Source organism: Anopheles cruzii, chromosome 3 (assembly GCF_943734635.1).
Source record: "Anopheles cruzii chromosome 3, idAnoCruzAS_RS32_06, whole genome shotgun sequence".
NCBI lineage: Eukaryota > Metazoa > Arthropoda > Insecta > Diptera > Culicidae > Anopheles > Anopheles cruzii.
Window position 1 is genome coordinate 24,006,408 of NC_069145.1, and position 26,267 is coordinate 24,032,674.

General features: G+C 51.5%; 1 protein-coding gene across 1 annotated transcript in view; it reads right to left on the minus strand.

Annotated features, from left to right (window-relative positions):
• Positions 1 to 2,574: 2,574 nt before the first annotated feature.
• LOC128270090 (coiled-coil domain-containing protein lobo) overlaps positions 2,575 to 26,267 on the minus strand; it is a 128,177-nt gene continuing 104,484 nt past the window's right edge. The window contains exons 2-6 of the mRNA XM_053007496.1: positions 7,969 to 8,163; positions 4,034 to 5,097; positions 3,906 to 3,972; positions 3,336 to 3,548; positions 2,575 to 3,267 (exon numbers count right to left, since the gene is read on the minus strand). Of these exons, the coding sequence (XP_052863456.1) occupies positions 2,575 to 3,267; positions 3,336 to 3,548; positions 3,906 to 3,972; positions 4,034 to 5,097; positions 7,969 to 8,163 (2,232 nt within the window). The remainder of the gene's footprint in view (positions 3,268 to 3,335; positions 3,549 to 3,905; positions 3,973 to 4,033; positions 5,098 to 7,968; positions 8,164 to 26,267) is intronic.

A 26,267-nucleotide genomic window follows, 5' to 3' on the forward strand; every position in this document is an offset into this window, starting at 1 on the left:
AACCGTGCGAGAGCAGCCGATAGTGAGCGTCCGCGGCGAGCCTTGGACCGGTGGCGCTGGTGGTCTCGAGTAATTGCAGTTCCGATGCGGTGTACTTTCCGTTTTTTGGAGCCTCCATCTCCATCACGATCGTTGTACATTGTCTAGCACCATTCCTTAATTCTCTAGATACCGCAGCAGCAACCACCACGACGAGGAGGGGGCCGACACGAGCCGGGTAGCCCGGGCTGCCTCCACCTTTGGCCGTTGCCCCTTAAAACTAACTCGCGGGGCGCGAAAGAACGTGGAAAAACGAATTTACTTGTAAATAGCGCGCACCGTGTGCAAGGATGAGCAGCGATTGCACACGAACGGTGCACACGATAGGAAAAAAGAACTCAAACACACACACAAACACACAGACATAAACACGACACCCGATGGCCGGGGGTTCGCGTTCCCAGCCGAGCGCCTAGATAATAATCCGAAACGAAACGAATAATCGAAAGCATAGCAAAAAGCGTTTAAAAAATTGAGCCACAAACAGAGTGCAGAGAGAAGGCACAACCTATAATACGAGGTCGGAAGAGGGTGCCCAGGAGGGTGTCAGGATCAGTAGATTAGCGGTCAGCAGTGCAGGATCGTTGTGGTTCACGAGCGGAACAAACCGACAGTTGGTTAGTGTGTGGTGTGTGGAGTCGCCGGGAACGAGTCCCTTTACGTGGAAATCAATGCCGCCGATCAATGGGCAGCATCAACGAGAAGGACGACAGTGTTGGAGTTGGACAGTTTAGAGAGAGAGCTGGAGAGAGAGGAATAATTTTGTAACTCTATCATTTACCTAAACGCCCTTTGCCCGACAACATCTCCCCAGGAAGTATATATATATACACATACATACATTACATATACAGTGCAGTATATATATATATACATCTACTCTATATATTTAGATATTTTGTACCATGCAGATGAGAGGCAACACAGAGGCAGAGCCGAGAGTCCAAGTTTCCCTTCTCTTCTAGCGGAAAACAGAGCAAGAAAAGTGGAAAATGGAATGAAATGCCAAACACACACACAAAATGCAAAAGAAAAGGTGAGAAAATCGAAGAACAAGAAGGGCGAACAAGAAATCAATCATGCATGCTGACGTGCGAAAAGGACAAGTAAACTCTGTAGACAAGTAAGACAGGTAGAGCGAAAGAACGAACGAAAGGTGTGGATGTGTGCGTGTGCATGTGTGAAACAAACACAGAAGAAACCCTCACGCAAAAAGGGGACGAGAGGAATGAATCGGTTAGTAAAATAGCATTATACACTACTAGTCAAAAAATGCATAAAAAGAATATTACAAGAAAAGGTAAAGAAAACACAGAGACACACACGCAACACACATGCAACAGTAACACGTACACTAGTAATTGATATCAATAATGTAAGAAAGCAAAAGCAGCGAAGGGGTGCGAGCTTTGACCAGGAGGGGGGCCGAGTAGAGAGGAGCGTGTAAAAACAACAACAATCGTTTATTAAGTAAGCAAAACCAACCGTGGGCTAAAGTCAACCACGAAACACACACTCAGACACATCCATCATAGGAGACGGGACGGAGACAGCTCACCAGCACACAGTGAACACCAGGAACAGACCAGGCCAGTGGACGAACCAAGGGAAACGAGGACAACGATAGGGAGTAGAGAAAGGATTAGCTCAGCATCGGTCGACCGGTTTGATTATCACGAGGGACTATCGGGACCGCCGGAGTCACGTCCGGGTCTCGGGGTGGATGAGGATGCGGTGTTGGGGCGATAGAGGGGTCGCCCACAGTGCGCCCGTGCAGACATGTATGAAAAAATTACACTACTTTTGAATAAAAAAATGCATCGAACGATACGACAAAAACTAACACACTGCCACAGAGAACCTTTACTTTCGTATGCGCATGAAAGAAAATGAGTGAAGCGATCCACGTCAAGGACGTCCAAAAACAGTAGCAACACCTGAAATCGTAGAAAAAATACAGGATATCGTTTTGGAAAATCGTCGAGTCCACTGAAAGAGATTTAGTAGAAGCCGTAGGCATCTCATTGGGCAGTGTAAGCAATATTTTGACTCGAACTCGACTTTGAGCTTTTTCGAAAGGATAAAGTGGTGTTCCTAAAGTGATTTCCTTTTCCTTCAGGACAATGCACCGTGCCAATTGACAATGGAAAATTTCGGCCCCTAGCGACTTCCATCTGTTTTCAGACCTAAGAAAGACCTTCAGACCTTTCAGCGTGGAAAGCGATTTTCATCAAATGATGACGTCATAACAGCTGTGGAAGCGTATTTTGATACCATTCCAGTTTCTAACTTCAAGGATGGAATTTATAAATTGGATTCTCGTTCAGAGAGATCATACTTAAAATTGTGTTTTTCTTATAAAAAGACGAAATTTATTGGACAGCCTGGTAAAAAAATCGGTTTGTTTTGCTTTTTTAGGTTTATTGAAAAGGAAACTGGAATTTCGGTGCTTCATCGGCCTGAATTGCCTTCCTAACATACACACACACACACGCAAAGCAACACTCCAAAGCATGACAAAAATTCAGCGGCCGATTACTGGTCACCAGCGTCACTGCGGTCACAGAACGGTTCGCCGTCGACGAAGAACGGCCGCAGCCGTTCATCCTCGCGCAGTGTCCGCCGCAGATGGTCCGCCTTGCGCCGGTACTCGTCCTGTATGTTCTCCAGGCGCATCTGCAGGATGTGCTTGTCGCGCTCGAGCTTTTCGCCCTCGGCGATGAACTTCTCGTACTCGGCGTCCTCGAAGTGCTGCTGGAACTTGGACAGGAAGCGACGCAGCGACTGCTCCTCGGTGATCAGATCGTCGCACCGGTTGCGCAGCTCTTCCTCCAGCTTCCGGTAGAAGCGCCGCAGGTCGGCCGTACAGTCGTGGTACAGCTGCATCACCTGGGCCCGGGTCGGGGGCCGCTTCTTGGTGTCGGAACCGAGCCGCAGCAGGTACGGGGCCAGGAAGTCGGCCTGCTGCTGCTTGAGCTGCTCCTCGCGGGCTTTGATCGCCTCGTACTTGGCCAGCCGCAGCTGACGCGCTTCCTCGTTGCGCAGCGGATCGAACAGGCTGCTGGTTAGTTTCGGCGAATCGGTCTGCTTCCGGCGCTCGCTGAGCAGCGTGTCGATCTCGACCACCCGGCGACAGAAGGCGCGCGCTGACCGCTCCTCGGCCTTCAGCTGGGCTTTCAGTAGCAGAAACAGATCCAACTGCGTCGGCTGCGGGTCCCACGGGTTGGACTGCGTGTGTTCGGAGGAGGTTAGAAAGTGGCCATTCCGGTGTGTCCCTCTCTCTACGAAGTACTTACGATGTAGCCCGTGGTGCAGTTGGGATCGTACGGCACCTCTTCACCCATTTCGGACTTTGGTGGCTTGACGAACTCGCGGGTCGAAGCGGTGATGCAGTCTTCGCCGTAGTGGAACTGCAGCCGGATTTTGTTGGCCTCAATGATGCAGTTGCGGATGGCAATGTCTTCGACCGGGACCTTGGCCGGGTTTTGATGGAACTTCTCCGTAATGTGCTGGAGGAAGCGTAACGTTTAAAGGGAATTATTTAAGGATAAAAAAGGGGTTTTGAGTAAACGTTAAACCTGTTACCACCATAAGGGATAGCTTAGCAAAGACACCGAAGCTTTGAAAGATTTCAAAAACATCAGTAAGTGTGTCTGGAATAAAGTACGCCATCGCCATCTGGTGGTCGGTCGGTGGTCGGTACGGAACTTCGCTATGGGAAGGATGCCAAAAAGGGTCTCCAACGTCAGAGGCCACTACTTGGACTTTAAGGACAATTCAGGACCTTTCGGTGACTATTGTTTTACACATTTCTAGATGAAGTTGCACCGTAAATAATCCGATTGCTCTTTGTCGCGAGTGCTTACCGTCAGTTTGCTCGGTTCCTTCGTCACGGGGTCCTTCGGGATGTTGCGGAACTCTCGGTAGTAGAGCCTGAGGCATAAAAAGGATACAATGTATAGGCGCACCAGAAAGCGAATTCCCCGATACGTACAGATCTTCCCGCTTGTCGTAGTGCTCCTTGATGGAGGAAGTGTGATAGACGAGCGTCTTGAGGGCATCGAAACGGTACTGGTGGTAGAACCTGAGTTCGTAGTCTCTCGCGCCGGCCCCATCGCTGCTCGCCTCATCAGCCGGCGGACAGCCTTTCCGATGGAGCAGCGATCGCAGACAGTCCGAGCGGCCTTTCGCGAACCGTTCCTCCGTCGCGTTGGCTCGATAATCGATGCGTACCAGCGTCAGCAGATCGTCCCTGTTGGCGTACCACTCCCAGCGCGTGATCGGGCTGCCCTCGTAATCGAGCCGCTCGTACGTCGTCAACCGGCGGACCAGCCCGATGAGGTTCCGGTAGGGCGCGAACCGCTCGTAGATTGCCTTCTTGAAGTAGATCACTTTGGCGCCGTCCGGGAAGCGGCGCTCGAAATCGGTCCACGACACGTTGAGGGACCGCACCCAGGAGGTGGGCATGTCCAGGTGCTTCTCGCGCTCGATCTCCTCCTCCGTGGCCAGCGGTTCCTGGTCCTCGGGCACGGTGCAGTCCTCGCGCAGTTCGTACGGCTCGCCCGGCAAAAAGTGTTCCCAGTCAGCGCCAATCGCAAAGTCCCAGCGCAGCTGACCCAGCCCTTCGCCCGGGGGCTGCTTGTTGACGTAGTAGTTGTGCTGGTTCCAGACGCTCTCGATGGCCAGATAGTCTGGCGAGGACACCTCGTGCCGGAAACCGGTGGCTGGCTCGATGAAGAACGCGCTCGGGGGCTGCAGGGCGGGTTCGCCGGTGTTCGGGTCGGTGGTCAGCTCGCGGTAGCCGGGTTTGTAGCACCACGGGGCGTTGTGCAGGACCGCGACCCACGCGTGCACCCGGTGGCCGCGTTTCGCGTCGTCCGGGGGTTGCTCCTGGCGCTCGAGCTCCGCCCGTTCCGAGGCATCGCGGGACGCCTCTTCGGCCCGCACTTTGGCCACCTTCTCGTCCTCGATGTTGAGGAGGTACTGGCTGCGCAGATCGGGCGGCTGGCGCAGCTGGTACTTGTTGGCCGGGGCCGGCGGATCCTCGTCGTCGCTGTCCTTAAAGGCGAAATAAGAACAGTAACAATACTGTCAGCAGTTTCTAAAGCCTATTAAAAATTGTACCCATTTCTGTTTAAAACTAATGACCCTATTTCAGCAACATGATAATTTTGTTTTAATATGACCACCTATTTAAACAACATGGTCCATCGATTGGAGGCTACAATGAGTGCGAGTGTGTGGCCGAAGATGGGCCTATCAAAAGCAGAAATCATTACATTAGGACTAATCATTGAAGGATATGGAGAGACACACAGTTTACAATGACTCCGTATAATTCAGTCTAAACGATCAAACATTGTGACGCCGGAAGTAACTCGGAGAAAGGTCGCCCTGATTTTGAAAAACCCGAATTCTGGAATTGACTGATATTTATAGTTAGAAATGTCATAATTAGCATTCTATGAAATGTGTTGTGCACTTTCGATTTCGAAAGCTAATATCAATCAAGAATAATTAGTAAGAATAATAGAACGAAAGGAGAATGTGTTCGTTGGACGCTCAGGTCAAAAGCTCAACGTGGTCAGGTTCCGTTCTGACATTCGAAACGATTAATTTAGCTCAATCGATTGGTTCTTTGGACATAAAAGCATAACTAGCAATTGCCCGTTCAAATATAACTTAAGTGTAGTGTGGCCTACGATCGGTAGCTCAGCAGTAAAAGCTATTCAAAACAATGGGAACAATATCTGGAAACTCAGAGGCGATATTGCCAAAAGGAAATTCAAACAATGTTACTGCAGAGATAGTTCATCTTCGAGGAAGACACATTGAAGGACTGGTTGGTGATAAAATTAGTGATAAATGGTGAAGATTATTTTTCCGCAGCTTGCTTTTAAGTACAAATCAAGTTGAGTTCTAGAAGTTCAGTAGAATTAATTTAGCTTGCGAATTTGCCTAGAAAATTCCTGAATTTTATTTCATCGAAAAGTATTGAGATTCCTCCAAGACTTTATTTCTCAAACATTTTTATACTTTTCATACACCTCGAAACATTGGCCGACACGAGAATGATGATATTTTTTTAAAAACCATGTTCAAAATAACAACATTAAAAAATGGAGGCCCTCAAAAGCCTTTCTGCCGTGGTGCCTTGGTTGGAACAAAAGACCCGGCGGGGTTCGATCAGGGTTCGTTGGCCCCGCGTTACCAGCTCTGGTCATTAACCGTCCTCCCCCCGAGCACCCGATACGGTCCCGTTTGCCCACTTCGGTGGACGAATAAGCGGAATTCGGAATGAGCGGACAAAAAAACGCAGGCCACGCAGGACTCGCCGCAGGAGTCCTTTTGTCCTTTCGGCCGGCCACACGGTTTGCCGATTTCGCGGTTTTTTTTCCACTTCGCTTTTTAATTCGGTCACTCATCCTGCAGCGGCCGGCCGGCCAGGTGTTGCGCATATGTTGCTAATGTGGCCGCAATGCTGGCTTGTGTTTTCTCGCTTCCTCGGTTTCTGCGGATCGCGACGCAGCCGCGTGAAAGTGAGAGGCGGGCGGAGAGAGAGCTGAGACGGGGAGACCCACACAAAACACAAATTAACCGATGGCACACCGTCGCCTTGGTCTTGGCCGCGCGCGGTTGATGGATAAATGCCACTTTTGCGCCGACGCTGCCGGCGGGGAAGGCCGGGGTGCCGTCGGGGCCGGGGAGGACAGGTCAAATTTCCATCTTCAATTAGGAGACGAACCCTTGCGTTCTGGGGCGTTCGGGGTCGTCATCGTCGTCGGCGTGGTTGCAGTCGCAATGGGTAGCAACTGCCGCGAAACCTCACCAAGCGGCCGGATGTCGCATTGCGCGAAATTTTGGACGGAAAACGGGGCGCAAAAAAAAATGAGCTGCATCCTTCCACGGTGCGGTCGGTGGCAGGAAGTGGTGGCCGATGAAGAAGAAGCCCACAAAATGGGGACGCATCGCTGCGATTTTTTCCGTGTTTTTTTTTTGTAAGCCGATTTCATTTACACGCCAAGCCCCGAACATCCGGCGGCGGTGGTTCGGCGGTTCAGGAGCGCGGACAATGTAGCGGCAGCAGCAGCAGCTGGTAACATGATGCACAGGCCGCACTGCACTTTCCGTGTCCCCGCGCGGGCGCGCGCGAGAACGCAGCGGAAAGGATGTGGAAATTTAAGACGGGCCCGAGGAGCCTTAGCACTGCCGCGGCCGGTGTTCGCTTTTGTGTCCGTCCGCCGGATCATCCGTCGGCGAAAAAGGGGTTTGGCGAGAAGCAGGAATCGGCCTCAGGATATCGGCATCACTTCACGGAGCGGGGAACAAAAAGCGGGACCGGGACATCGGATCGAAAGATGATCGAGCGAAGTGGATCAAGATTCAATGACGCGAACGAAACGTGTTACGAAAAGCTAATAAATTGTGGCGCATTAGGCCGCTAATGATTGTAATCACAGTGAATTTAGGCTACAGTTTTGATGCATAATAATAGGGCCACCAACGGCAGGATATAAAATGTAATAAAGTCGGGCTATCAAGTGGAATTGATTTTTAAAATTCCTTTTATTCATTGTGAAGATAACTTTATTAGTGTTTTATTGCTAAAATGACGACCAACCAAGATAAGTTGCCAGGAAGATGGAAAAAGAATTGGAGAATTAAATGAAGAGTATGAAGCGAATAATGATTGACGAAAAATAACAATCTGAACTTAGAGAAACTTAAAACAATCAATGTAATATCATATGCTAACATGTTGCGAACTAGAAACTACGAAAAACTAAGAGAAACTAGGAAAGTGAAACTCAAAATCGCGCACTTTTTCGATGTCTACATGAAGCATTGATGAATAGATGAGTATTAAATCAATCAACGATGAAATCAATACACCAAAACCCAACTTAATACAGTAATTATAGAACTTACCTCATCTTCCTGCGGCACGAAAGGACACGCAACGCGCTGCTGGTCGTTGTTGACCACTTCCCGTGTCGCGTAACCGGAAACGACGCAGGCGGCGAACCCGTTGCCGATCAGAAAGCTGCACAGCAGGGTGGCCAGCTCGAAGCTGTTCGCACGGCGACACTGCAGCACCGCATCCGGTGACACCAGGCTCGTGGGCTGCAACGGAACAACAAGCAACGGTCAATGAGTTTTCCAATGAAAAGGCGAGGCGGCAAAAGTTACACGAAACAAAGGCCGATAGCCGATATCCGTTTTCCCTTTCCCTGTTTTCGGAATTTACTCGTTCGCGTACGGGATCCAATTTTTGGTGGACCGAGGGAAAAACTGGAAAAAGGGAAACCGAACGGCCGTCCGGTGCGAAGGTGCGTTCCGATTTGACTCGTTGCGTTGCGAATTCGATTTCGTTGGAGCAATTTTGCTGTTTTTGCCCAAAAAGGCAAGCCCATGGCGGCTGACCGTCTCGAGAAAATGGCCCCACACACCGGAGGGGATCCATTAAGGGCCGGGGGGGCACCGAGTGGGGTGCTGATGAGAAGCCTTTCGAGCCGGGCAAGGGTTTTTTTTCGATGCCCGTCAATTTGCCCGCACTCGCCCGCCGATGCTGGCCTCATGTGGCTGCCCTTGGACGGCTATGCTGCCACACACACTTGACATCAATCGTGCGAGACGGGCAAGGGACGGGCACGGGTCCGGCGTCCTCACGGGACGAGAAAGCCAATTCCGTGGGGCATCTTATCACACCGAAAGAAAGCATTCGGGAAAGCCATCGAATCGAAAAGACCGCAGGACCAAGATAGGCCACCGGCCCGGCACCGGCACCAGCAGCAGCAGCAGCAGCAGCATAATGCACGGTGGCACGGCGTGACGAACGATCCCCGCACCGGAGCCGGAATCGAGATGATGAACGGATGTGCCGGCTAGAGGTGAAGGTGCAGCGTGAAAAAAAGAAAACAAAACACTGAAAGGTCTCACTGCCCCGAACGGATTACTCCGGATTGATATTCCGCCGGAGATTTGTTGGCTGGCGGAGGACCACCATCGCCGCCGTCGTGTGATGAGATTGAATCTCGCAGCATAAAGCAAAAGAAAAAAAAAACCCGAGCGAAAAATATCACAATTCATAAGGTGTCGGTGGCTGAGCGAACTGAAGGTGGATCACTTTAGAAACGGCCGAAATCGATTCGCCGTCAATCGAAGGCTGTTCAACGGAGGATTTAACCAGCATCGACGTCTGGAAACCCGATTTTTGAATAAGATTGGAGATTTTGGGTCGATCACCAAGTACTAAGTGTCAATTGTGAAGCCATTTTGTGGAACATTTCGATGTTTAGTTGAAATATTAGATTCGTCCATATTTTCGGGCATTTTGATGAGTGGATGAATTGAGATTGGACTCAACGAAGCATGGAGTCACTAATCAAGCAGCATTTTGGTTTCTGAAATTCGGAAAGAATGTCTAACTCAATACGAAACAGCTCCCCTACGGCATAAAGGTGTTCCACCACAAAACGGGACCCTCTCGTGAAAATAATGGAACACACGGCGAAAACCACGGCGGCCCTTCCCGATGGCGATAGCGTGTGGGCCATTTCGGGTAGGCCCCTTCCCTCTTGACGCACAAGTATGACGAAATCAGAATCCTGAACACGCCGGCGAGTCGGCGAAAGGATAAGAGCCAGGGACTGGGACGCCACCGTCGTCGTCGTCGTCGTCGCTGACGGTTCCAATCCACCAACGAGCGATTGGTGCGAATTACCGAATCGAATCCCTCTGTCCGCTCCCAGGCCACCCCAAGGCTTGGGGTACCATTTTTCCAGATTTCGGCCGACGCTCCGGAGGCCAAGGTGGTTCTTAGATAAATTGAAAGACGCATACGCACGCATCGCTTGCGTACGGAACCCGAAAGATGGGGCCCATTGAGACATTGGCAGAGCGAGTGATTGGATGATTGGTGTTTGCGAAAATGAGACTTTGCTGGCTGGCGAAAGAAAAGGGAAACAGTACGACCGGAAAGTACGGCCAAAACATCCCAAAAACTATTCGGAAACTACGAGCGGAGACGGGCCAAAGACGAACTGTCGCAAAGAAGGGGAGCAAAAAGGAACGGCGGCAAAGAAGGGGAGCATAGAAAGCATCCCAAACAAAACCAGAAAAAAGGAAGGAATCACGAAACGACATCACTCAAGAGAACATACGGCCCGGGGTGCGAGCCTAACAGAATGAAAGATTGCTTCGGCCACCCCGTCGATCCTTTGGAGCACTCGCAACACTAACGTGTCCCCCGGTGAGGGTCCCGAGAGCCGCTGACTTATGGCCGGTTGCCGTTCGATCCATCAACCGAGCGGCCCGGATCCCCCGCTTTCGGGGGGTCGGGAGGGAAATCGAAAATGAAACACTACCCAAGGTAATTGCAATCGCACGGTCTCATGCGTCGAATGTGTCCGGGACGGCAAGGATTCGGGCTGCAGAACACTCACCTCCCCCAAGGGGGCTGCTACACACGGCGGACCGGAAGGAAACCACAACCCGAGTGCGGGAGAAACCGGGCCGCTCCAAGCCATCCAAATCGACGGGGAGCTTTTATCGAGCCGTATGGCTTAAAGTTCTACACCCGATAGTTGTTTAGTTTTTGACTAAACACCAATGGAACAGAGCCTTGGCTTATGTCCGGATTTTTTGTGCACGGCCCGCGAAATAGGCCAAAAAAATGCGCAAAGGCGAATTGGAAAGCGCAACATGAATGGCGAATAGAGTTACAATTACATAACTGGGTGTAAGGTAACACAAGATAGGAATATTTTTTACACTAAACCATTTCAAACATGAGACTCGTTCAGTGCGTGAGTCCGTTCAGTGAACTCTGTCAGTGCGAGACATTAAATAAAATAATTTTTATGGAAATACAGCTTTATTTGTTGTTGCAAATGGTGAAAAAATAATAAACCAGTTGCTAATTGTTTTTTGGCACAATGATATTGATATTAAGTTTTCTTTAAGATCTTTTATTTGTTCAGCGATGCTTAAATTTGTGGCTCGTCCATAGATCATCCGGTAGATCATCCGGTGAGTTGGCAAGCGAACGATGCCAGTTCTAACCCTGACAAGTACATCAACTTGAGAGCAAAACTTTAAGTTGGTACTTAGTACGGCTCTGCCCGTTCATAAAAGATATGATAAATAAAATAAAGGATGCTTGAATGTTGTATTTCAACTAAACTGTCAATAACTTCAAAACAAAAATCGGGCAATGAACATCAAATAGAACTTCTTGTTGATCCAAAACATTTCGACAATTTAAAGTAACATCTTTATAAATTCAAATGTATTGTAGGTAAAAATACATTTAAATTTTAAACGCACTCTCCATTGAGGCCATCCCTAGCCAAGCCACAAAGATTGCCCCAAAAAGGTGCACCACCAGAAGCTTAAATCAATACCCGAGTGCTTCCTGAGCGGGCTGCAGAGTTGCGGGAAGGAACGAGCGCAGCATAAAGTAGACGTGAGCCCGGGGACCAACATAAAACAGAACCAAACATTGCGAATGGTCAGTAACCTGCCGGAATGCCGAAAAGCCCACCGACCCCGGAAGCCTTCGGACGGGACGCAGCCGTCGAGAAACAATCGTAAACAAAACTACGGACGCAAAAGAAAAGGAGAATTAAATCTTAAGCCAGCCGGGGAGATGGCGAAGAGACCGGCACCGAATGCCGGTGCCGGTGTGTTTTGTTGTTTCACTTGCTCCCGTTTTATTTTCGGGCCACTTCACGTGGCCGGTGTTGGAAAAATTTAAATTCCATCTTCCCACGCCACACCGGTCGGGCCAGGGCCACGGCCCGGAGCAGGATCAAGCAAGGATCCCCGGCTCGACGGTTCCCATCGTTTGCGGTGCATCGTTTTTCTGTGCCAAGGCCGTGACCGCCAGGTCGGTGGTCGCATGGTGCATCACTTTCTCCGACGGGACCGTTGGTCGGTGTATGTGTGTGTGTCTGTGTGTCGGTACGTGCCGAACGACTCCAACACAACAGAAGTTTAATTTTATTTTTATTTTGTTTTTCACCGCCAGGAAGAGAGAGAGCGAGATCGCACGCGGGGCACCGGAAACTCCTATTTACTTCGGTCCGGGAAGGACACACACAACCACAAAGCTGTGATGCGGGAGTATTGGTACCGTCGTCCACCCACCGTCACCCAGCAAATGGCAAAAACTCGACTCGGAAAGTTGAAAAAGAGAAAGAAAAGTGGCCAAACAAGTTTGAAGATAAGGAGCTTTCTTTTTATTTCATTTTCCACCGGCTTTTCCGTTCGATTCGTCTCACTCCGTCCGCTCTCTGTCTTGCTCTGTTGGTGGGGTTTGTTTTTCCTGGGTTTTCTTTTTGTGGACAAAACCCGCTTCGAAGCAACAAGTGACAAATCGTTGGCGGCATTTGCGTTCCGAACCAGCGCTTATGGACCGGAGCATCCTTTCCGATCGGTTCAGAACACGAACACTAGTATGTGTGTGTGTGTGTGTGTGGTTCAGGGGGGCCTTTCGTTCAAAGCTTGGAAATGAACAGACGAACATTAACGTCACAAACCCCGGTTCCTGGTTTGTTTGCTGCGTTGTAAGCGGCACGCAAAGCCCGCCAATAACACGGCGATCAGTGTTGGGGATTTTATCACTCGAAAGGACCCAACAAAAAAACCGGGGCGAGGGGCCCTATTAAATCCCAACCCGGCCCCAAGTCGTTGGCACTCACTTGCCACATAATTGTTATGAACATCGTTCGCTAAACGGACGACGGAAATAAAAAACGAAGGATTTTGCTCACCTCGCGATAATCCTCCCGACCCCGCCGCGTTAAGGATCACACAGCCACACACCGGAACACGGAGGACTACCTCCAGGAGTTGCCCGGGATTGCAATAATAAATTTATGCTCTCTCACTCACTCTCTCTTTCTCGCTTTCTGTAAGCCAACCCGACACCCGACGCTGATGCTGTACCGGGTAATGCCGGTGTTAAGTGGATAAATCACAACCGACCGACCGACAACAATTCGCCCGCCCTCCACCGGGGTCCTTGGGCCACCGCTCGGCACATGGCAACCACCCAAAAAAAGAAAAGAACCAGCAAAATGGGGAAAAACGAATGAAATAAAACGGAATACACCCATAAACCCGGTGGAGTAAGTCCGGCCGGCGAGCAGCTCCGCGTCGCCCCGTTCGGCACCGGTCACGGATCATTGCATCATCGTTTTTACAACTCTCCAGCTCTCTCGCTTTCTCACTCACTCTCACACACACACACAGCGGCTCTCTTTCTCGCTCGCCGGCTTTTGATAGCTCAATGATAGTAGTAAAATCGCATTTGTGAATGAAAATCAACTTCCCTTTTACTACTGTCCCTTCTTTGCCCCTGGGCCCCAGGCGGGGCCAGGGCGGGGTGGTGGCCATTCCGATTCCGCTCGGGTTTATGGGCCACACACACTTCGTCTGGTCGGTCCGTTGGTCGGTCCGTCGGTCGTTCGTTTGTTCGGGTCCCCCACAAAGTGTTTATTTATGTGCTTATGCTAAAAGTGCACAAAAAGAATGGCCAAAGAGAGTGACCGAGCCGAGAGCGAGAGAGAGAGAGAGACACGGCACAAAAGGATTGAAGAATTGGCAACATGACACTCGAGGGAATCGGACACTCGGAGAGACCTCCTCCGTAGCGCGGCGGAACCAAAACAGAGAACCGGCCAGCAACGAAAAAATAAAGGGAAATCAAATCGTAAACGAGATAAGCACCTGTCAAAGGAGCAAGAGAGAGAGAGAGGCGGTGGCCAAAGGCAGAGGGACGTCGGCGCGCGCCAAAACGATGTGCTAAGAACGGGAGATAAAAATGGAAATAAATATAAAAATGGAAATAAAATTATATCCACCACCGCCCGCCGTCCGCCGTCTCCGGCGGTGGGTGGCCACTATGTTTCTGTTTTGGTTTTTTTTGCTCTCTCACTTTGGCCTCCCATTTGCCACCCACCACCCGCTACAGGGCCACCCATACACACACTCACAGACCAGACTAGAGCCAGACTTGGGGAAGGGAATGACCTGTTTTGTGACCTGCTTTTACGATCCTCAGGTTGTCTCTCGGGCAGCCCCTTCTCTCTCTCTCTCTTTCTCTCTCTGTGTGTGGTGTGTGCCAGGAGTGTAGTGGCCACGTGGTAGTGGCCCCGTTTCTCGGCCACGCTGCAACTTCCTTTTGCTCCTTCTTCTTCTGCTTCTTCCGGTCGTCCTTGTCATCGTTTGTTTTTCCGGCTTTGTCCCGGCCCTAAGGACGCAGGGCCGGACGGCGGGAACGGTGAGAAGCAGAGCAGAGGAGCTTAGCGTAAAGAGCGTCTCGAGCGGTGAGGAAATAAAAGAAAACCCATTTCCAGACACATAAAACCTGGCCCCGGCGTTCTCGGCACACACAGACACACAACGAGTCGAAGTCGGTTTTCGGGCTGCCAGAGATGTCTTCGGGCTCCTCGGGCTCCCCCCGTTCCGAGCTTCGTCCCGGGACCGGCCTCGTTGGGCGTCGTTCATTCATGGAAACTTTTCTCCGCCGCTCCTCAAGAAGGTACGCCTCCGGAACGTCTGTCGGTCCCGTTCCGTGTTTGATTTCTTTCGTAAACTTGTGGCCCGGTTTCAGGTCGGTCGGGGCGAGTCGTAACCTTCCTCAACTTGCCGACTAGCGGCAAGGTGGTTTCTTTCCGGTTTCCTTTTGGCTTCCGTCCTGCGGAATGGCGCGCAGGACTTGACGATGGCTCGTCGAATCGTCGGCAATCCTGTGACCCAATCGTGGCCTGGACTGCTGAGTGGCTCAAATCGCTTCAACTGATTGCTGACTTTGGACGAAGAAGTAGCTGCTCTTTAAAGTTCCAATCCGTGGCGCTTTAGGATGCAATTGTGAAACTGAAAGTCGGCTTTGGATTGCTCGACGGCCGGCAGTTGGTGGTTGCCAGAGAACCCAGACAATAACAGACCCCACAGAGAACCCACTGTCACTCGGCACCAATGACTCAGGAGTAAGTGCCAGCTTAAGACGGACGCTAGTCGGGCTAGCGAACGGAAGAAGAATGGGCCTTGCCAAGGGGGGTTGCGAGTGAGCGACGAAGTACAAAGACGACCCAGCCTCTGGTCTGCCTGCTCAAGTCTTCGCCTTCGCCACCCCCCCAGGGGGAAGCATCTTCGTGGCCGAGAAAAGTGAAAAGAAAATGATTTATTGTTTGTGGGTTAATAAAAATCAAACTCCAGCGCTGGCCGTGTGTGTGTGTGCTCCAAGGAGTGGCTGGGACGTAGCTATCGGGTGGAATGGGCAGGACAAAGTTGAACAAAACGCCGTAAGAAGATTTAAGAAGAGAGAATCGGAGCGGGTCGACAAAGACGCTCGGCAAAGATGTGCAACTTTTTCCGTTTTCGGCAACATCTTCTTCGGTGGGGAGGACGGTGCCCCCACCACACCCACCCCATCACCACCCACCAGCCGGGTCCCTGCCGGGTGACGATAAGCATGATGATAATAATGATAAACGGTTATGTTCGGCCGTTCGGCGTCCTTCGTCGCTCTGTTCCGTTCGCAACCGGTTTAATGGGCTGTTGTTGCCATTGTTCTGCCGGCTTGGTGGGGCGTCCAGGCCTGCGCACCCTGGCGAGCGGGGCGAATGGACCTCCGAGCCGGGCCCCCGGGAGACGATTGAGATGCGTAATTAATAAGCAAGTAATTATGATATTTATTTGATTGCTCGTCCCCAGGTCGATCGGTTGGCTGGGTGGGTGGGTTGTGCTGGACGTGAAGGAAGGACGAAAGGGAGTGAATCGCTCTTGCGAGATGCACCGCCCGGTGGCGGGTGGGACGCTCGCAGGTCCTTGGTGTCTCGGGCTCCTCGGGCAGGAAGACGGATTAGGATGGGATTATTTTCACTTGTCGGATACGAGTTCCGGATGCCACCACACGCACACACACACACACACACACGGGGACGTGCTGTTGGTGGCGGTGCAACAAGTGGCCGCTTTCGGTGCAAGGTGGGTGGCGATCTGATGGGGCGTCAGGGGCGACATTATATAGTACATCAGTCGCCGTCGTCGGCGTCGGTGTCGAGCCACAATCAGCTCGCTATCAACAGCATCATTATCGTCATTAGGCGGTTGGCATCGGTTTATGTTTGCAGAGCATGCGAAACGGGAAATATTTCCGATTCGTGACCAAACACTGGGACAGTGTTATGGTTTGTGCAATGATTGTTGAATCGTCGGAATGCACCAAAATTAGCGGTTTGGTCTACTCTCAAAATGTCCATACACAATCTTCAGCCATTCAAGGAATCTTCAGGCCACTTGGAATAAGCCCTCAAAGAAGACAGTAAAACCATCTTAACTTCAAACAATCGAACCAAAGTGATGTTATCGAAACTATTACTGTGCCCGTTTGAAGGCGCTTGGTTTGTAAAAGTTTTCAGCTAAGAACATAAGTTATCCACAAACAACTATTATCCAAACATTGTTCGAATTAATATTGTGCTTATGTCTCTTTTAACAATTCCATTAAAAAGAATAACTTGAATACTTTGTGTACAATATATTCAAGATTTTTGATCAAATACCAATTGTAGTATAAACGATGAACACACAATACATGCTTTTAGAATGCTTTAATGTAAGATCAATTAAATCAATCAATCAAAAACTGCTTTGAACCGCTTCGAGAAAAACGTATTTTTATGTGGAACATGTTACTGACTCATCTAAGACCGTAGGAGGAATGTGCCGAACTATTTGTTGTTCCTCTCCGCAAGTGTCCAATGAGAGTTTCATTTCTTTTTTTTTAAGACCAGCGTTTAACGTGAAGAAATCCCAGTCATTAAATCACCCTCGCCCGACTCGTCAACGAAAGGGAAGTTACGCAGCTCCGGCAAGGGTTGTTAACGCCCGACGCAATCAGCGATGCACATAAATTTTCGGCTCGCCCGACACTCGACACTCCGATCCACGGCGATTGGCGAAGTTAAAGCGGAGTGCCCTTCGGTGTGTATCCATTCCGCCACGGGAAACCGGAAGCGGCATCCTACTCCTAGTGCCCACACACACACAGGCGGGCGCGCGCCAAGGGCACAAGTTTGTCTTCGCATTCCCGGTGCCACGGGGATGCAACTGGTGGCCCTCGTATCGGCGAGGTCGGTCGCGTGCTCGCGTGAGGAATGTGCATGTGCGCAAACTATTCGCCAACTCTCCAACATCATCATCATCATCATCATCGTCGCCGTCATCCTTTTGGCGGCCGTTTGTTGATTGGAACAGTGGAAACACAACACAGCACCCGATCGGCTGTCGGCGGTGGCCACATATCTGCTTCTCGTCTCGCCACACAACACTTTGGTGTCGCCCGGCATGATGTTGCTGATGGGGCGCAGCCAGTTGGGAAGTCGATTGACGCGTGTTCGTCCGACAGATCCGCCGTCCTTACTCCCCGGGAATGTCCCGCATTTTGGGCGCGAAAGTAGGGAATGCGTTCGCTTTTTCGGGAAGGGAATTGTTGGGAGGCCAACACTAAAAACCCGTTGGAATGCGCCCGCAACTGCATGCCGAACGTGGTTCTAAAAGTGAGCGAGTTAATTGTTTAATGGATGGGAATGTATGTGAACCATTGTGGAACTGAAAGAAAGCATTTGAAAGAAAAAAAAGCAACCCTGGTTCGACGGATCGTCCTGGAATGTAGAGATATTTTAATGTTAACTTAAGTTATTTGTGCAAGAGTTTTTATACTCACTCCGTTAATTAAGAAATCCTTTTCCAAAACGGTATGCGGTACCATTTTATTGACCACTGAGAGGTCACAAGGGTACAGCAGCGGTTCAGGAGCTGGCATGCAGTATGTTGGACAGTTTAATTTCACACCGTGGACCTGGCTGACGCATGTGAAGGGCATAATGCAGCGACGCACCGGTGCACGCATTCTGACCATTTCCGAGAAGCCGTTTCCTTCTGGCGCTCGGCGAGCCTTCAGCGCGTTCGTCAATCAAAACGCACTGCACCGGCCACCGGCGGTCACCTGAAACGTCAATCCCGGGATCAAATTACCATCGGCCAGCCGGCCAGCCAATTCTGGGCCGTTGCGGACTTCACCATCGAGCAAACGGGTGACCTGCCAAACGTGTCCTCCAAGTTGTGGCCACCATAATCTGCCGGTTTTTTTTTGTTGGTTTTATTTCACTGCATTTTCTGTGTCCCCGAAGAGACCGAACTACGGAATGCAGCCAAGGAACCAAATGGAAGGAACAAAATACGAAAACGACAGTAACCTGGTCACGCGGAGTGCACGCGCAACGTTCGGCTTGCCAAATGTTGGACTTCGCATTTTTCTTTCCGCGGGCGAGAATCCAGAACACGGTGGACATATTGGACGCAGCACGAAAGGTGTGTACCTCGGGCACGGCTCGGAGCAGATTGTGTCGAACGTAGCGTTTCTTTTTCAAGGTGGAACATCCTTAGGCTGCCAGAACTGCGAGGTATTGAAGGGTGATTTTCTCATTCGCATAAGAATTCCAGTTCGTTGGGGCCAGCTGTTGTTAGGTGATCCATCTTTGACGCTTCGTCGCTTGTTTTGAACCCTTTTTCGGGATGGTCCGTCGTCGACGCGGATGTCGGCGACTTTCGGTGCCGGCCAGCGCCAATGTTTGTGGCCAATGTACGTGGAACGGGACCAACGTGTTCGTCCCTTGCAAACTCAAACCTCCGTGTCTAGGGAGCTTTCTTTCGGAGCACCTCGGACACAGTTGGTTCCGCAGTCGCTGCTCGTTTCGCGATTCGTGTTGTTTGTCAAGGATCAAAAACCGTTTACCTCGTCTGTTGCAAATTCTTGGGGCCTAGCGTATCGAGCGTTTAGCCGGAAAGGGTGCGTTCTATCAGTGTTCGCTGGATTCAATAGAATGTGGATTTCATCAGGTTTTTTAAGGTCCATTATAGTATTTGTTAATCATCTTTATTATTTTATCTTTCATTTTAAAAATAAATATAGATTGTGAAGATCAGGGAGACAAGCCAAAGAATAGAACAGAAAGAAGTGGATGTTAACAAATTATGTGTGGTTGAACGATTAAAACCTACATTAGATTTGCATCGAGGTGCGTAGTAAATATTTTATGAAACAAATGGAACAGGATCCGACCATACTCTCCGAATGGTCACTAGATCCAAACGACCTAGTAGAGAGCCACCCAGCCCGTGCCGAGTCCGTGTAACTGACCGTCTCGTTCGGCTCTATCACATTGTAAACCATCGATCCTTTGGTCAGCATCCTTCCAAGGGCACCATTCGGGCAGCCAAAAACCTGGCTGGCTGGCTGATTGGTGCGTGCGTGTCTTCATTCATCCGCCGAAACGAGCCACTATTGGCATCGCCAAATCGCACCGAACCGGTCCACGGAACGGCGCTTGTCAAACGCGAGCGTAATGAGCGAGCGTCCGGGAATCGGCGTCATTACCGAATCTTCCCAAAAGCCACGGCATTACGTTCGCTCGGACGCGCGAACCCTTTCCGAGATCGTTCCGAGGCAATCGAAGGGGGCTGGGACCGTCGGGGATGTCAGGCACCATCACCGTCTCCGGGCGACAGCTGTTCCCGGCGTAACGGCCAACGACAGTAGCCGGCGAGCGAGTGACGAATGCATAATTTGAAGCCCTGGCGTGGATCCTGGCGTGTAGAATCCGTGTGGCTGGATGAACCCTTGTGCGGGACGTTCTGTTCCTTACGTTGAGCCACGCCGGTTTTTGTTTTGTACGCCGGCCGGCCGGCCAGCGAAGAAGAAGACGCCTCTCTCTCTCGGGGCTGGTAGCTCTACTTTCGACCAGCGATGGAACCACATCGATGGGACACGCGATTAAATTGCATTAAACCGTTTAATTGCGACGTAATTGATGTCAAGTACGCACCGAAACAAGATTTGTCGCCATCGCAGGGTAGCGCAAGTAATTGGCTTCCCTTGCCTTGGCCCCCGGGGGGAGTCGCGAGTTTTGGATTCAATTTTTAACCCCAGCACCGGTGGCCCTGGGCCCTGGGCCGGGAGTAGCGTGATAAAATGGGACCTCAGTGTGGGGATATCGGTGGCCGCAGGGGGTCCCCCCTACAGCCGGCCGGCCGGCTGGCAAACCGCTGTTCGCTTATTTTAATTTATAATGCCCAACAAGGCGACCGGCCGGGCGTCGTCGTCACGCGGCCGTGATGTTGGCGAATTCCGTGCCGCGAACGCGTCTATGTTTGTCACCCTCGTGGGACCCATCTACCCCCCCCCCCCCCGCCCCCCCAGCGGACCCTTTGGCCCGGTCGATTAGTTAGATAAAAACGTGAGTTGTTATCGTGCGCCCTGTGCGCGGTGATACGTCTTGCGTTCCACTTTCTACACATCCTTCCGTCGTCCGCCGGCGGTTGGACAGGGAATGGCCCTCGAGTGGAATTCGTGCGTAGCAGCGAAAATGTCGCAAGATGTCGAACGGCCCTGTGGGACCCAACACGCTCCGCGGAGCGCGTGTAAGGCGCATTTCGTTTCGTCCGTGTCCGTGCGACGGGTAGAGCGGATCTCGCCAGAATGTTGGCGCCGGCTGACGCGCCCAACCGCGTTCCAGCCGTTAAGCCCTCGTGTACCGGACCACGGGCGTCCGTGTCCTGCCACTGACTGACGGAGGGCTCCGAAAATGGTTTTGCGTGACAGAAGCGTATTTTGTGTGGCAACGGTGGGCCCCAGTCGGTCCTGTGGTCCTGTGGACTGGTGTTTGAAGTCAAATAGTGCAATAGACGGGAACTGATGGACTAGCTGGTGGTGGCTTAGGTGATAGCGTTCTTCGCTGTAGCCCCGATGATCGCCGGTTCACGGATCACGTCCAGATCGATCAACTGTTAAACTAACCACAAATAACAACTCTTTCAACAATTTATGTTAGTAGCAATAGATGGCTTCTTGCTAATTGCTAGAGTAGCGAAAAATCGTTATTTTTATCGCTCCGAAGCACCCGTACAACATTAACATCAGCAGTCTCCGTCTAATTAACTGACTCCCGACTGTAAGAGGCCGCTGTCCGGGGCGCACCAGGCCAGCAGCTGGTCCTGGCCCACGGACCCTCTCGCGCGGCTTATCGTTCCCGCCGATCGACAGCCACAAAATGTGTTTATTATGCAACGCGAGCGTGAGGCTCGCGCCATAAAATCGCAAACTGCACATCAAAAGCCGTAAAGTAAATGGCAGATAAACGATTCCGCACGAACATCGACGGTGCTGAAGCCGGAAGATAGTGCAAGGTGTGTGCGGCTGTACGCTATTTTGTGGGGCACTGTGTTCGCGTGTTTTTTTTTGTTCTGCCCTGCACCCAGGTGATCCTTGCTTGAGAGGGAGCCGGGTTGTGCCGGGATGATTCAGAACGCGCGATGAAGGATGCCTTCTTCTCGACCGTTTTTATGTCCCCCCTCCCGGTTGGCCCGAGTTGCAACCGATCGGCGGGGTCGTAAACTGCGTGCGTCTGTGGCTGACCGCGGCCCAAACAGATCCCGGCGGCGTCGTTCTCGATCCCGCCGCGAAGGAGTTGCCGAGCGAAATTTGATTTGTGCGGTTTCCGGTTTTATTATCACCCCCCCGCGGACCCGGTCGGAACGATCCCGATCGGCCGCGATGGAACCGTGCCAGAAAGTGCCGCATCGCGTAAAAAAAGAAAGTTTAGCGATTTCCGAAATTCAATTTGTTCCTGCCAACGGAGCGGTTTTACGCCCCGGGACGCCGCCACCGACAGCCCCCGCCAGGCTGTGTGTTGCCCCGTTTACGGCCGGCACGGCGAGCTGGCCGACGTTTTATCGTTTTCGATGATTTTCGATTTGCGCATCTTCGGAGGACACTGTTTTATTTTCATCTCAGGGTTTTTGGGTGGATCGAAAATGGACGACCGGCAGGCGCTAGGCGGCCCGTTTGGGGGAGTTAATTATTTCAGGTATTTTAACTGTCCTCATGTTGATGGACATGGCCCATCGCAAGGCTAATAAAGGCAGTTTAAAAATATGAAATATCCTTAAAAAGATATTGTATCCAAACGGAGCGATTGAAGTGTTCGTTTTTGTTAAGTTTTGGCCATGAAATTCTTCAACCATTTTTTGTGGACTTCAAATGAAGTAAGGAACCCAAGAACCGGTCCCCCCGTCTGGGTCGATCACCGGCACCGGTCGCGGTCTGTCTGAGCTTGTGGTCAGCGATTTTTTGGTCCCTCCCACGGAGAGCCACTGCCGCCGTCGTCGCCGCCGAAAGTCGTAAAGCATAATTCGCAGCATTTCGGTTTCGCTGCTCGGTCCGTCCAAACGCCCGAACGCCCGGTACGAGTCGATCGCCGTCAAAACGGCGTGCGAAATGGTCGATTTTATGTTGTCCGCCGAACCCGGTTTCGGATTGCGGCGATGGCGAAGATTATGAGGAAAGATGGCGTGGCGGGGGCCACCAAAAACAGTTTGGTAATAAAGTTGGTTTTATGGCCATTTCTAGCGCGGCTCACTGTGAACCGTAGCCGGCTGCCGTAGACATCCACTGGCCACTGGTTGGTTGATTGCCTCCCGGCTGGACGGGAACTGGTCACTTCATCTGCTGTTGTTGTTGTTGTTGTTGTTGGGTACCGGTCGGCCTCCTGGCCATTCCCATTGACTATTTGTTTTTGCTGATCCATGAGAAAACGGGCGCCCTGTGCGCGCCCCGGTTTCGTCCGCGTTCGCGTAATGGCCTTTTGATCCCGATGCCGTCTTACATATTAATAAGATTTTTTTCGCTTTGTTTCCGGACCCCCGGACCTCGAAGGGGTCCTAATCCTCAAACTGTCCACTGAACCGCGCACCCCGGCGCATTGTTTCCCGGGACCGGTCGGTCGGTCGGTCGAAGTTTTTCTTTTCTTCCAAGGTAAAATGGCCACCGGTGGCTTCCGAGTGCTTTGAGTTGTTTTGTAATTGTCCCAAAACAGTTGCAATTGTCTTCGGGGTCTGGTCCAAGGACTGGTGCTGGTCACTGGTCCGAAGCGCACCCTTTTATGCCCGGACCGCTGTCCGGACGCGCCGCGCCGTTCTTTTACCGGACAATCAGTCATCGAAGTTATGGTGATCCTTTCTGTTGGTGTTCCTGGTTGCGCCGGCCCCCGGAACCGGAACTCGGAAACCCGTTCCCCACGGAGGGAACCCGTTCGGAGGAGCATTTAAATCTTAATAAATGCCCAGTTAATTGATATTTGAAAGAATAAGATGATGGCGAGACGGCGAAGGCAGAGTGGCCGGAAGAACAATCCTGGACGCTGGCTCTCGGTTTTTTTATCACCACTTTTTGGAGGTAATCAACGAGAAAAAGTCCGCTTTTCGGAGGAAGCTTCGTTTGTTTTTGTTCCTTTCTTAAACGGCCCCGTAACGGCGCACCTGGACCTGGCCCGGTCCCGGTCGGGAGTGATAAATGATTGACGAGTGACTGGCGGTGGCTAATGTAACGGTCAAAATCGGGGCGCTTTCGGGGCTTGCGAATGGGTTGGGCAAGTTTTGACAATTCCGACAGTGTTGCTGTCCGAAATCCTCTGGGAGGATGTTTATGGTACCTTTCATTCGTAGATATTATCCTAAAAATTGGATTAACTACTTCCACATGACACGGACGCCTGCTGCAAGTGTGCATTGCAGCATTGCAATGGAGACAAATAATAAGGGAACGACAAACGGCGTCGCTGACGGACATCACGCCTAGATGACGACGATTTCTTTGCACGGCGTCGCTTCGCTGGCGTCGTCCGCGTTGGGCGGAGAATATTTACGATCGGGCACTGGATCGAGCCTTGCCGACGCCGGATTACCCGGGCAGTGCATCATCATTTGCATCGCCCAGCCAGTCAATCGCGCCCATTGATCGCAGCCGTAGCCATAACCGACCCGGCCGGGTCGTCTGCACAATTAGATCGTCCAATCGGGTCGATTATTTACGAGCCCAGCTGGGGAAGCAGGAGCTGCTGCCGGATCCCACCAAGGACCAGTGCGGCAATTGAGCGTGAAATCATTTCGCAAACCGTTCGCACCGCGACGGCCGGCCATAAAATGGCCGTTTAGGCGAGCGGTGCTCGATCAACAACGGAGACATTGTCCTCGCAGTGCGTCGCGCAGCCCGCAGATGAAGGATGCGATGCGCTCGATGTTTATGCTGGCGAGCCGAACCCGCCGAGCAATGGACAGAAAAATGTATGTAAATGGAGATTTATTGAAATCGCATTTTTCGGTGGCCCTCGCTGGTAGGGCAGCCTTTGGGAGCAGCCTTTGGGAGATTTTGTGTGCCTTTTTTGTCCCGAAGCCACACGCAATGCAGCGGCACTGGAGGCGCATCTAACCGACAAATTTGCCTTCGAGCGACCATTTTTCACCGGCAAATGGTCGTTAAAAAGGGCATCGTTCCGCTGCGCTGCGGCAAGAATTCATCATCCGAGGCCGAGTCCTAAGCGCGAGGGTCAAACTCGAGGGCAGAAGGAGTAGTGCCACTACTGGCAGCTGAATACCAGTTGGGTAAGAAAAAGGGAGTCTCAGTCTCCCTGCGGCAGCGTGGTCAGGTGTGGCCGTTTAAAGTGTGACCCACTTCCATTCCCGGTGCGTGATATGTGCAGCTGCCCGTGGTCAGTCCGTGGCCAGTATTCTGCGAAACATTCTTAGCGAGCAAAACTTGCTTTCTGACTAAATGTAAATCCGCAATCGATATTGGAAATAATAGAATATTAATACAAAAAATATGTTACATTAATCTGTGTCAATCGTCGACTCGACTGAATCCTTTCAACTCCTTAACGGCCTTTCCAAAACCAACGTTCGTCGATTAAATCCCTCAAACAGGACTAAAGCTCTCGAGCTCTCGAGCAAACACTCCGCAGTCGCTCGCGATTCCGGTCGGCGACGGAAGTGATAATGATGACAAGGATAATCTGTAAAGTAAACTTCTTCCAGCGAGACGAGAGAAAGGCCGGGCCGCGCTGCAACATAATCATAACTCACCCGATCGCTCCGTGGACAGCGACCATGGAGCGGTGGCAAGATCTGATGGGTTGGATATCTTCTTTCTGCCTTCTTTCGGTGCATTACCTTGCCCGGCCGTTCGGATCGAACCGATTAATGTGCGACGGATGACGGAATTTTGGGAGCGCTGGGAAAGACACCGGACCGGAGACCACCCGAAAATGCTCTGGCCGGTGTTTTTCGGTGGCTTCCAATCTGCTGCTGCTGCTGCTGCTGCAGCGGACCGGAAGCGCCGAAAGCGGCAGCATGGCCGCCCGTCGAACGATGCGGTCAACTGAGCGCACCGTGCTGCGGTTCGCCGTCTTCCTGTGTGTGTGTGTGACGACGACGACGGCGGCGGTGCATTTGGTATCTGTTTTCATTATTGCCCCCGCTCGCCGTTACTATTATTTTTATTATTACCATTTTTGCTTGTTTGCAGAGGGTCGCTCTTATGCGAGTGCCGTCGCCGCGGCCGCCACCGCCGCCGCCCCATCGGCAGCGGATGGAAACATAATCCCGTCGGCCGCCCGGCAGGTAAAACGGAAATCATCGACCCGAGAAGAGAAGAGTGGGAAGCCGAAAACTTTAGCATTTCGCGTGCGTGCGGCTTCGCTAAATGCACGGCTTCGATCACGGCTGCGGCTGTTGCGCCTTTCTTTCCCCGTTTTTTCGAGGCTTATGCTCTCGTTTTTTTTCTCTCGCTCGGTTCCTTTGGCCGTCAGGGTCGCCACGGAAAGATGGCCCGCGTTGCAAGTGGCCCGCGGTTGCTGCTAATATTTTGCAGACTGATTTGAACAGGTGCAGGTTCGGCGTGGGGAGCGCAAATTTATGAAGGGCTTATAGTGCGCCATTATGTACAGTATACACTCGTTTTCTTATGCTGCACCGATGGCATATGCTGGCCGGCCACGAAAGCCACGAACTTCGCCCGCGTCACATATGGACGATAAGGAAGCCGGCGGGCGGGCGGCAGGCTGGTGGCGGATCGCCACAGCATCTGTGCAGCAGGCTGGGCCGATTTGGGCCGTTTGAAGCCACGATAATTGTGCAATAAGCGGGAATTCAAATCATGCAGCGAATTAAAATGTCGTTTTTACCGCAACAGGAAGCTGCGTAATGATTTAAGATCATAATCATGCGCTGAGCTCTCAGGGCGGTAAAGAGCGCCTTACGATACACTGTTTACGATCGTTTTATGCGCGTCTCGTTTAGTGCTTCTTTTTCATAAAGCCAAC